This window comes from Manis pentadactyla, chromosome 6, assembly GCF_030020395.1.
Source record: "Manis pentadactyla isolate mManPen7 chromosome 6, mManPen7.hap1, whole genome shotgun sequence".
NCBI lineage: Eukaryota > Metazoa > Chordata > Mammalia > Pholidota > Manidae > Manis > Manis pentadactyla.
The window spans coordinates 151,479,006-151,491,738 of record NC_080024.1 but is presented as its reverse complement, the minus strand read 5'-3'; the positions used below and the strand labels follow the sequence as shown (position 1 = coordinate 151,491,738).

At 41.9% G+C, this 12,733-nt stretch overlaps 1 protein-coding gene across 6 annotated transcripts in view; it reads left to right on the top strand.

Annotated features, from left to right (window-relative positions):
* RTTN (rotatin) overlaps positions 1-12,733 on the top strand; it is a 173,793-nt gene that overhangs the window by 132,374 nt on the left and 28,686 nt on the right. For 4 of the 6 annotated variants that reach the window (XM_057504264.1, XM_036876743.2, XM_036876742.2 and 1 more), the window contains 3 exons: positions 651-754; positions 1,813-1,882; positions 2,904-3,328. In XM_057504264.1, the coding sequence (XP_057360247.1) occupies positions 651-754; positions 1,813-1,882; positions 2,904-2,989 (260 nt within the window). In that variant the 3' untranslated portion in view covers positions 2,990-3,328. Of the gene's footprint in view, positions 1-650; positions 755-1,812; positions 1,883-2,903; positions 3,329-6,509; positions 6,745-6,851; positions 7,539-12,733 lie in introns of those variants that run through there. The other 2 variants (XR_008998384.1, XM_057504263.1) reach the window with 2 other exon arrangements.

Here is a 12,733-nt window from a genome sequence, read left to right as displayed (position 1 = left end):
CTGTTCTGAACCACCCCAACAGTCTCCTTGGAACTAGTCATCTCTGAATCTTCATTTAAAATGAGCAGGCTGCTGGAGGTAATGCGTGAGTCTCGATCCCAGACTCAGGTGAGCTTTGGAAAAAGGAGGGGCAGAGCGTGTGTCGGTAAAACTTTAAATCAGCTTTTCCTCTGGTACACACACACACGGCACACATGGCAAAGTCATTCCTCTAAAATGTTTAGTTGTTTTTTAGAAGGCTTAACTAATATGGTATTTCTTAATTATTGCTTTATATAGTAGCCCATGCTATTGATAGGTTTGAATAATAGTCTTTATAGTTTATTAAGACCAAATCTGTTTTCTTGTACATAAAGGAACAGCTCGTTAATACCTCATTGTGTAATTACTTCTGCACTATTGTCTTTAAATGAATGTGTCTTTTGAATTAGAACCAAAAAAATAAGGTGACTAGGGTTTCCTGGGCCCAAACAAAATTTGTTTTGCGGTTGTGCTCCCACATGTGGCATAAAAGATTGGTTTTGCCATAGTCTGGTGATACCAACTCTGTATTCTTATGGGAAAAAAGGGGAGTATTTGACTAGTCCAAGATTAGAATACAATGTAATGTCTGGAACTGACCTTTTTTTTTTTAATGTGTTTATTATTAGAAAAAGTTATTAGTGTGCTAGCTGCCTGTCTGGAAAGTGAGAATCCACATGCTCAGAGGATTGGAGCAGCTGCGCTTTGGGCTCTGATTCACAATTACCAGAAGGTCAGTTTTGAGAATCGTCATATCTGGGGGGCAAACACCAGGCCTCAGACAACGCATCCAGGGGCGTCAGAGTATCAGCGAGGGGAAAATGAAGTCAAAGACCCGTGCTGCCTTGTGCATCATATGATTAGCCATCTGTTGGCATCTTTTTCATTTAATCCTTTCAACAGGATGTCTCATTTCAGAAGAGTGTCTCTTTTGAGTGAATTTTCCCTGTTAATATAAACTGATTTGCCATATTGGTGTTAATGTTAGTATAGATTGTTTCTACTATAAGATGTGTCAAGGGAAGATGCATCTTGAAACAAAAACAGATGGTGAAGTTGCGCACAGTTGTGCGGTTCCCCTCGCTCTAGTATGCCCTGGCCCTGAATTGTGAAGTAAGCTCAGTTCTCTTGAGGCTGCAGCACAGGGCTGCCCAGAGGGAAGAGAGGACAGGTGGGGACCTGCGCCTGCTCTTTCTCTGGCTTTCAGTCTGCTTTTCCATTGCAGACACCTCCCTCCTGAGAGAAATGCCGATGTGTATCTGGCGATGAAATAGTGGCCAAGTGGCAGTGTTAGGATAGACGGTCGCCCCCCAGTGGTGCTCTTGGCTGCTTGCCTCTCTCTGTGCTGCCCGTGTTCCCTGCTGGCCTCAGTGCACACAGGAACAGAGGCTACTCCTGTCCTTTTACCCAGATTTCCCAGGGCTTGGCACAAGACTTGGCACTCTGTAGTCACCTAGTAAATAGTTCTTGAACAACTGGTAATGTTTAATATACTTGATTTGAAATCTGAGGTTTGAAAGAATATGCAATAACGAAACTAAGATTGGGTACTTTAAAATAGCAGGTTGAGATTGGGAGAAAAGGAGGATAAAAGGGTAGGGAAAGAACTGAGATAGGGAAGGGTGCAGGCGATTGCACAATGGGATGTACTCATGTAATTCTCTAGCAATATTATTTCATAATATCCTGCTTAGTTCTGTAGTCAGCAATGGCAGAATTAGTAGTGTGGTATCCTGATCCTTAACACGTGGGCATGAATCTATTGAGTGGATTGTTTTCTGTTCTCTCCAGGCCAAAACAACTTTGAAAAATCCATCAATAAAAAGAAGAGTGGATGAAGCATATTCCTTAGCAAAGAAAAGTAAGTTTCACTATTAAGGAATTTACAGTTAAACTTGGAAGCTATTAAGTGAATTCTTTGATTAATGAGATATTTGGACAGTGCACAGCAAAATGACAGTTTTCTACAGTGGTATTGGTGAGCTTTTGATGTGGAAGCATTATAAAATGTGCCAGTATTTGGTCTGTGCTTTTCGCTGTAACATTTTTTAAATAATAAAATGTTCTGATAGATGAAAGTTTGAGATACAGTAGTTTCTTAAAACATGTCTGTGATCTTTCTCCAAGTCATTTTTTTCTTGCACTAAACTTCTTTTGCCAGTTGCTACCACTGTGCTGAAGTGTGTTTGTAGGGGAAAAGAACTGGGCCCAATTAGAATTGACCTTGAACAGAAAACTTTGATGTGACATCAGGTTGTTGAGTCACAGTCGCCTGAGAGTAGCCCCTACTGCCCCTGTATCTGCTCGGCCCTGTAATAGGAGGCAAGGTTTTCTTTTCAAAGCATATTTTTTCATTTTTAGTCACACCAGTGTCCAATGAGCATTATTCTCTGAACATTTTTTTGTGCTTTCCTGTGCTGTACTGGGTCTGTTGGTTATTAATTTGTGTTTTTATAGTATGATTTTTTTACAAGTGGTTTATGGTTTGTTTCAAACTGTGACTATGAGTTCCTGGAAGTAGTGAATAATGGAGTTAAACTTAGTTAAATTTAGTTAGACTCTAGTTTACGCATTAGGAGGGATGGTCCATGAAAAGACCAAGGCTTTCTTTTGGGACCATAGGTGATGCTCTCCATTGTGGAGGTGTGTTATTTTTGTTCATACTCTTTGGGTAAACCTCTATTACAAAATAAATATGAGTTCTGTAAGTTAACTACATTTGTTAATGTAAAATATTCTCATAATGCTAGTACCTCAAGAACTTCAGGAGAACTTTAAGTTACATATAAATCCTAGCTGTGTACTTGTGTATGTGTGTCCACTTTTAAGTGCAGTACTAAGTTTAACAAACTAACTCTTCCATACTCTTACTTTTATATCAGCTTTCTCAAGCCCAGAAGAAACCTCTCTAAATGTTTATTATTTGAAATGTCTTGAGAACCTTGTGCAGCTGCTGAACTCTGCATGAGCGCCATGAGATGGCCCGCCTTGAACCGGCGGCCACTGGACAGGTGAGCCAGACTTGAAGTAAGCGTTATGCGTGCGGCAGGTGTTACCAGGAGATGTGCTAGATCTCTGCAAGGCGTTGATGCCCTTCCTCCCTGTAAGACGGAGAGCTGGTGACATTCCAGCTGTGCCCCTTCATTCCAGCTTTCCGCAAGTAGGAGCGGCTGATGAGAAGATGATGAATAAAAGGCATAGGAAGCCCTGGGAACATAAGTATTTTTACCTTTTTCTATGCAATTTGTTTTGTAAAAATCCTATTTAACAGTTATTTAATAAAGTAAATATTTTTAGAAACTGAAAATTGACTAATACTTGCTTGCAGACTTTTATCAGTCTCGTGAATACACGTTTTAGTTTTGAAATAAGATACTGTGTTCTGATTTTTTCTTGTTTTATCTTCTAAATGAAATTTGACTATTGTCAATATAATTCTTATTTTTCAAACCTTTATATTGTCCAGAGCATACACATTGGAGAAGGGGTGTTTGTATGTCAATGTGCATAATTTTTGGAGTAGCTTTTTATGCAGTTTTTGGTGTTATTAACTCCTTCCCATATGATTTATAAATCTGTCATATTTTTATTATTCCTACCTTCCAACTTCTGAAGTGCTGTAAAATAAAGAAGAAAGAAATAGAGTTTATGGTCATGTAGGCCTGAGTTCAAATTTTAGCTCAGCCAAAATATCATGAAAACAAGACTGAAAAATTTAGCAGGAACAAGTTCTGTCAGGTACTCGGTGATATAACTCAATCAGCATGTAATTTTGAATGCAGAGCTTAAATCGAAATCAGTTATTTAAGCTAGAAACGTGAGTACAAAATATATGTTAGATTCTGAAATAGAGGCAGATGAATTTATAGTGTCTGGAAATTACTGATTAGAGATCTGAAAAAAATAAATGTAGGAAGTTCAGAAGTTTCTGGGCAGCCTGAGTTAATCTGGAGCAGTGAGCATGCCAATATTCTGAAAAACTCACCAATTCTAAGAGCAGGAGTATTTGTAGTTATTTCTACCTTTCCTCCTGGTTTCTTACATTCTATGCCATTTCCTTGGTATTTTCTTGGTATTTGTAATCCCTCACTGATGAATAATGAGATGGATTTCTTTGTAATTTCCATTCAAAAAGCTGTGTCACAGGCACTATACTCAGAACATGTATCTTAGTCTGCGTTCCTCTGCGGTACTCCCGTCGTCCTGGGTCAGCGGGGAGCGAGCCGGGGCTCTCGGGGCTCGGGACCTGTCGGCGGCCGCTGTGAGATTGGAACCAGGATGACTGCTCATCAGCCCCAAGTTTTCAAATCACTTTCTAAGCCACTGGGCTGCTATGCTACCTTCTTTTTTCCCCCTCATTGAAATTCCTGTCTTTGTGTTTGGATTTTATTAAGAAAACCACTGTTTTTCTACAAAAATTGTGTCTCTTCAGGGAAATGATCATTTCCTTTGTGGTTCCTTTGTGATTGATTGATGGGTTGACTAATCAGGGTACGCTTTGCCTTGTGCCTTTGGAACCAGGAAGAATTGTAATTGATAATTTTCCCTTGCCTCTCCAGGTGAGCTCTAGGGAGATTTGTAGTCCAACGGTCAGACCCACCGGGGATGTGACCTGCTGAAGCCCGGAAGGACCACCCAGGGGAAGGGGGAGGCAATGACTTCGGGAGAACTTGCACTTCCTCCGCTGGTGTCCAGGGACACGCACCTCGGGGGCGTGTGCTGTTCTGTGTCCTGGCCAGCAACCCTCCGATCCGTGTCTCTGCAGCTATGCCCAGCCAGCTAGTGGGAAAGCTGGTAAGCAGGTGGTCCCTGACATGACTGGCCTGCTGTTTCAGCAGCTGCCGGGTGCTCCCTTGAGGAGCCACCACCATCCGAGTCCCGCAGGAAGCTCTAAGTACCAACCCCTGGGCCCCTGAAGCACAGCGTCAGGCCCGTGTCCAGGAGGCTTGTTAGCGAGCTCTGCTGCTGGTCTTGACATGCACCCGACTTGAGAGCCACTGACTGATCCCCCTGATTTTACAGAAAACAGGCTAGAACATGAAAATAGCTTAACATCATTCAACTATTTGCTGATGGAATCAGGACTCGAATCTGGGTATCTTGAATGCTTATCAAGGGTTTTTTTCTATCAGTTATCCCTAGTTTAGGCAGACCCAGAAAACGGGTGTAGGGGACTAGTTCATACCTCATGATCTCCAAATTTCACATTTTCTGGCCTTTTTGGTGGTTGGGCTAGTGTGTGTCTGTGTGCTGTGGATACACACTAAGGCTGTGCTGCTTAACCAGAAGGTGCAGATGCTGACACAGAATTCAGACCTGGAGCATTTCAGGGGAGGAGGAAACAAGTCAAATAGTTGGGAGACTTGGCCGGAGCCTTCCCCTACTGTTCAAAAATGAACAGCTGGGTGTATTTCTCCTTCTATAAAAAGTGGAATGGGAAGTGGAATTTGTTCACATTTAACTGTAGCTCACCAATTTTCCTTTATGGTATTAAATATACTTACCATCTCTATTAATTTCCCGTCATTAGTCTATGTCTGTACTTTGTGCCCATTTCCTGAGATCTGCTTCTTGGCCTGTGACGTCCTTCAGATTCGGCAGGTTGACGGCTGGGAATAGTGGTTAGGTTCCCGCTCTTGGCGGTACAGTTCCACCTACAGTGCTCAAGGAGTGAGAGCACCTCGCGGAGTGTTGAGGGTGCAGGGCCCTGGGGTCACCGGAGGACGAGGAATCTGCCCTGGGCTCACCACACACAGCTGGGGGTCCCCGGAACAGCCTTGAGGCCGTTCCTTCCTCTGTAACTGGGGATGAGGATGCCTGCCTTGGAAAGATGGGGAGCAGTTTGGGTGCCCAGCACGGTGCATGGTTATCTATGATTAATCCTGGGTGTTATCTATGATTATTATTCTTATAAAGAATACAGAAATTCACCTCTCATTATAGTATGAAAGCTTTTGTGTCCTTGCAGCCCTTCTGTCCCTTTGGGGAGGGAGATGAGCGATGAAGTGGGTGGTGGTGTCAAAACAAAGGTTCCGACATTCCAGAAGGACCATCAGTTTCCAGTGGAGATGCATGTTCACATCGTGAGTCCTGATGGCACAGACACTTAGCAAGTGGTTATGGAGAACCTGTGCCTTCCTTGCACAGCACCGTGTAGAGGTGTTAAAGGCACCTGGGTGACTTGAAACATTTTATTCTTCTGCTTGTGAGGTTGTCCCTATTGAGTGTGACTTCATTAAATATTATTCTTTCTCAGCTTGACTTGTGAAAAGTGAAAAATACAAGAATTATGACTTTGGCACCAAAAAACAAAATCTTAGCTTAAATAATCCATTGGTTTGGGAAGAGCCATTTTCCTCTTTGTCCCTATTGTGGACCTATTATGATCAGTTAGGTGGGATGGGTGAGAAAATGCCATCATTTCTGTGAAGCTGGGGAACTCAGAGTTAAAAGTTACTTCTCACAGGAAATTCATTTTAAAACCCCAGTGATAAATCAGCTGGGACTGCGAGTTTGAGGCTCAAAACGTACGGGAGACTTTGCCAAGACCCTGAGATTCTGAGGTTTGGCGTCGAGACCCGAAGAGCTCGGCGCGGTGCCGTTTTAAATGTCCCCGACCGTGCTCATCTCTGTGTTCCACCTGCTCCTTCTGCGCTTGAGAAACCTGCCTCAGAAAAAAAAAATCTGCTCTTTTAAAATGATGTTTCACGGAAGATCCATAAGGTAACATTCAATAAATTTTAACTAATTTTGGATGAAAGCCAAGAGAAAAGTATGTTTTAATGTAGACTCCAAGGAAAAACTCCTTTCGTGCATTTTTCCTTTCACAGTGGCGTCTTTCCCTGTGGGTTGCTTCTGCCCGTGGCTGCACCCTGGGGTGTGTGCGTCCTCCTCGGTTCATCTCTGCAGTGATACTCGGCGTTCTGGGAGCAGAGTGCTTGCAGTTCGAGGCAAATTCTGATAACATGATTTCTTCAGATTCTCCGTGAGGACACTCCGCCCTTGGCTTACCAAGGAAAGAGACAGATTATAAAACGGAAAAGTACTATTTTAATCATTTTCTGATGATATACGTAAACATTGGATTGCAGGGAGTCAGTCTATGGATATGATATCTGGGTTAAAGTTATCTTTTATGTCTGATAGGAAAAGCCATGTCTGCACAGAGGAGGAAGTACAGAATAATAAATTGCTTCAGCAAAAGAGGAGTTTCTTTTTCTTTTCTCTGTTTTGCTGTTGTTCTCCCATACCCAGAAAGGCCCTGGGGGACAGTCGCTGGCTGTGGGCGTCCTCAGGGAGTCCAGTGCACACCCTCTGTTGTCCCATCCCTGGTGCATGCTTGCAGCAAGTTGATTCGTGGGCACCAGGAAGAAAAGGGCAGAAAAGGACCTCCCCAGGTCCCCGGCTGTCCGGCGCCCTCTTAAGGAGCCTTCCCAAAGGACTGGTCCAACAACTTGCCCTCACATCTTCTTGGACAGAACACAGTCACATGGTCACTTAGAGCTGCAAGGGAGGTGAAGGATGGTGGTCCTTTATCTGGACTCACTGCCACAGCTAGTGACACAGGCCTCTGCTCGTCAAGAAGGGACAGCAACCACCTGTCTGCCCCATGGGACAAAATCCTAGTTAAAGAGAAAAATGTGATATAAGTAGGGTTAAAAGTATTATCCTACCAAATGAAATATAAGAAAGAGATTAGGTGCTTAATGAATTTATTGCAATGACATTTAGACATTGTGATTAATTCTAGTTGCATTTAGAACTAGAAATATTAGTGTCAGAGAATGAAGTAAAGGTGACTTCTCAGTGTGAAGCCAGATGCCCTGTGTGGCGTTTACCCCGTACCATGGAAGCCCTGGCTGTCAGAATCCACCTGCTTAGCATGGAGAAATGGCTGGGAAGACAGAATAGGTGGTCTGAATAGACTCTGTCATTCCCAAAAAGTAACTAAAAATGGGTTGATTAATAAATTAAAAAATAAAATTAATTTAAAAATTAAAGAATATATGTACGTATGACATCTTATATTTCAAATACCTGTTAAGTATTCATTATCCAGTTTTTCCATTAAGGGCTGAGGTCTTTTTCGAAGGTCACTCCTTCATTGGTGTTAACACTTTTCTTGGTAGAAATCACACCTACTACATGTGGACAATTAACATTTTTAGTTTCTGGAAAAGGAGCAAAAACTAAGACACTTAATAAGCAATCTAAACCCCAATGTCTTCCAGATTTTTTTTTACCGTTTTTTCCAGGAATTCTCCCACATTTATACTATCACTGACTTTTTTCGCAGGTACCTCACCACATCAGATTCAACAGCAATTTGTTGACTCTTTGTTACCGGTTCTTTGCAAAGCATTCAGCTTAGTTCCTGTAGAAATAATTATTTATCTTTTCACTTCTGTCATTACTATTTAGCTAGATTCTACAGTTCTAGTAACAAGTCTGAGTGGTACTAATGGTTGGGGAACAAGTACAGCTAGACCTCAGTCAGCATGAAACGCTCCTTGTGGGAGCCTGAGAGCCCCGTGCTGGACGGGCGTCCCCTGGGCCCTGCACCCATGTGTTCACACGCTCACATGCTCTGGCATCGACCATTACATCTCCTGGTGGACAGAATGCAGAAAATTATTCTATCTTAGCAAATTCATTCTATGGTGACCAATTAAGAGGGATTACATCACACTATAAACTTTTAAGATTTCTTGGAATTTTTAAGTTCCTCTTTTCTGTTTTTCTGGTTAATCCTTGCCTGGCTCCCTACTGTTAGAAACAAAGTTTGCCAGAGGTTAGAGGATATAGGTATTTGATTGGTGGTTTTCCTCAATTCACCTTTACCCTCTGCATTCTCTAGCTTGCCTGTCCGTGCCCTTTCTTCTCCCTCTGTGATTCAATTCTTGAACTTTCCTCTACTGATGTGCCTCTCTCCACCTTCACGTTTCCATTTCTGCCTGTTTTCAAAGGCTAAGATAAAATGTCAGCTCTCCCATGAAGCTGTGTCAGATTCCCCAGCTGGGAGGAAATTCTTTACTCTTTGGGTTTCCATACCACTTTTAGTTAATTCGGTTTAGTGGGTTTTTTAAAAAGCTTTTATATCACTTAGCTCTTTTTCCCTTGTAATATGCTGATTTGCATACAGTCATTGTTCCCACATCTGCTAAAGACATGACTTTTGACCGAGCTTGTAATTTCTTGTCTCTCACAATGTCTTGCACAAAGCAGATGCTCAATTTATATTTACTTGAATGAAAGAAAGAATGAATGAATGAATATGGGAAAACTTATTAGTAAAAGCTACAGAATTTCATAGTGTAAATCAGGCAAAAAATTCTGTTGGCTTTGTCAAAATATGCACAACCATAAGTTTCTTATATGAGAATAGGTTTTTGTTAAGTTGTAAAAATAAAGAATGTAAGCAAGAAGCACTGCTTTAAAACACTTCAAAATTCTGAGAATATTTTTTAGTTGAGTAGAGAAAGAGGAAAAAACTTCCAATATTTTAGACACAGTTTGAAAATATAATCAGCAGCTACATAAGAAGATACTAATCTAAACCTTCAAGGTCCATTGCTTAGTGGGAACCTTACTTGAGATATTCTTTTGGGGAGGGTAAGAGTAGGTGTCAGCTTTTTAAAAATAGAACCATGATCAGGGAAATGCAAATTAAAACCACAATGAGATGTCACCTCACACCAGTAAGGATGGCCAGCATAGAAAAGACTAGGAACAAAAAATGCTGGCGAGGATGTGGAGAAAGGGGAACCCTCGTACACTGCTGGTGGGAATGTCAGCTAGTTCAACCATTGTGGAAAGCAATTTGGAGTTTCCTCAAAAAAGTAAAAATAGAAATACCATTGGATCCAGAAATTCCACTCCTAGGAATTTACCCAAAGAAAACAACTTCTCAGATTCAAAAAGACATATGCACCCCTGTGTTTATATGACAGCACTATTTACAACAGCGAAGATATGGAAGCAACCTAAGTGTCCATCAGTGGATGAATGGATAAAGGAGATGCGCTACATATACACAATGGAATATTACTCAGCCATAAGAAAGAAACAAATCCTACCATTTGCAACAACATGGATGGAGCTAGAGGGTGTTATGCTCAGTGAAATAAGTTAGGCAGAGAAAGACAAATACCAAATGATTTCCTTCATTTGTGGAGGATAACAATGAAGCAAAACTGAAGGAACAAAACAGCAGCAGACTCACAGACTCCAAGAAGGGACTAGTGGTTACCAAAGGGGAAGGGACTGGGGAGGATGGGTGGGGAGGGAGGGAGAAGGGGATTGTGGGGTATCATGATCGTTGCACATGGTGTGTGTGGGGTCACGGGGAAGACAGTGTAGCTCAGAGAAGACAAATAGGGACTCTGTGGCATCTTAACTACACTGATGGACAGTGACCGCAGTGGGATATGGGGGGGCTCGATAATAAGGGTGAATGTAATAACCACATTGTTTTTCTTGTGAAACCTTCATAAGAGTGTATATCAAAGATACCTGAATAATAATGAAAAGAAATAGAACCATGAATTCTGAAAATTCTATAAGCTGCAATGGCAGCAGTGTGGGAAAACGGGCAGAGGCAGTTTACATCCGCGTGCTGTGTGAGAAGCACAAGTCAACGGGTAACTTGTCAGCTCCTTTCCAGTTCCTGTTCCTTAGTGCCCATGTTTGGTGGCAGCAGGCACTGTAATCATCTGACTTCAACACTAAACTGATTTTGACAATAAATGTGACACTGCTCTGCTCAGAAAGAGGGGGGTTTAGGGGAGCCAGTGCTGAAGGCCAAAAGGAAACTTTATAAGAGTTTGAATTATAGAGGAGTGGGGAAAAGAAGTGGGATGTGAACACCATTGGTCCAATTGCCAAAGGGAGTGAAACCTGTAACCGAGTCACTTTAAATCCTCTGTGCATAGTTCTTACCTGCACAGCTGACGGTACCCAACCCTGTCTGCAGGGTCAGGGTACCACAGCTCCTGTGCCCTGATTCTGAGTTGAATTCTATCGGGGAAGGTTTTAAGTGTAGAGTCTGACTCAAAACTGGTAGATCCAATGTATCCAGTATTAACTGTATGATCTGAAGATTTGAACTTCTTGAGGATTTGGGCTGGGACTAACCAGTATGCTGAACCAACAGGACTGCTGATCCTTCCCCAGAATTCACTCCCAGGATGGAGCGGTGAGAAAGCTCTGCTGTCACGGGGAGCTCGGGTCCTGCTGCGTGTACTGGCGGGGGTGTGAGGGAAAGCAGATCTTCCCGGTCATTCGCTCTTGCTTCTCCCAACTGTCACCTTGGGAAAAACAGCTCCTGCCCTTGGCTATTCATGGCTCTGGTCTTGGGTGCTCATGAGGAAACCCTAGGCAGCAACAGCGAATCCCTGGACTTGTGAGGTGCTGAGCAAACAAGTGGTGCCCCATGAGCTCCATCAGGTCCTGTAGGTTCTTGTCTCCTGAGACCCCCAGGCCTCGGCACTGCAGTCTCAGAAATGTCTCTTCCTCACCTGCTTCTCACCGACCTGGGGGTTGTCTCTGGAGTCGGGGTGGGGAGTGCTGACTGATGAATTGGTGCCCCGGGGGTCCACCACTCCCCACCCTTGAGCTGCCTGAGGCTCATACAGAGGACACTGTATTTGCCTTACAGCCCAGGGGGAAATGAGCTGCCTGGCCAAGACAATGACCTTGGAGGGGTGGCCACTTCAAAGGAAAATGAACGTGCTGAAAATACATTTCTCAAAGGAAGCAGAAATACTAAAAACAGATGAACCAAGAATTTTCAATTAGCCAGATAAATGCATTGCAAGAGATAAAGGAAGAAAGAAAAGATATATGACCCAAATAAGGAAACATAAGGAACAAGAAAATATTATGTATGACTAATGTAAAAGTTAAAAGAGAGACTACAGTAGGACAAATTGTAGAGTGGATACAGCTGAGTTATGAGTATGAATTAGAATCAAGGTTAAGGAAATCTTTGAGAAAGAAGAAAATAATCAATAAATAGGACAGAAAATAAAAATACAAAAACTAGGAGGTATGCAGGATAGACATAGAAGTGCTCACATCTGGATGGCAGGAGTCTCAAAAATGGAGAGGAATGAAAATGAAAAGAAATACTTGAAGAAATAATGGAAACAAATTTCTAATAGTAAAGTTAAAGTTAATATTTAGAAAGCTCACAGCTAAAAAAGAGAGGGAAGGAGAAATGCATATGTACACTTACTGCAAAATCTAAGAATATCAAAAGCAAAAAAAACCACAGAAATGATTGAATAATAACCCAGAACAAAATAACCTAAATGCCCAACAAGGTAATAAATTTTTTTTTAAGTTGTGGAATATTTAGGCAATGAAATATTGCTCAGCAATAAAAAGTAAAATACTGATAAAGACATCTTAAATAAATGTTAAAGTATTAAATTGAGCAAAATAAGCCTGACACAAAAATAGAACCTACTGGATGATTCCTCTTATGTGAAGATCACTAACAGGCAAAACTAATCTCTGGTGACAGACGTTCACAATAATGGTAATCTTTGGGGGTGTGTTGAATGCAAAGGGCACAAAGCAACCATCTGGCTTCCATATCTTGATCTATAATGTTTCATTTCTTCATCCAGGTTGTGGTAACAGGTCTACGACTATGTAAAAAGTTTTAAAAATTACATGTTATTATGTGCATATTGTTCTTCATTCAGAA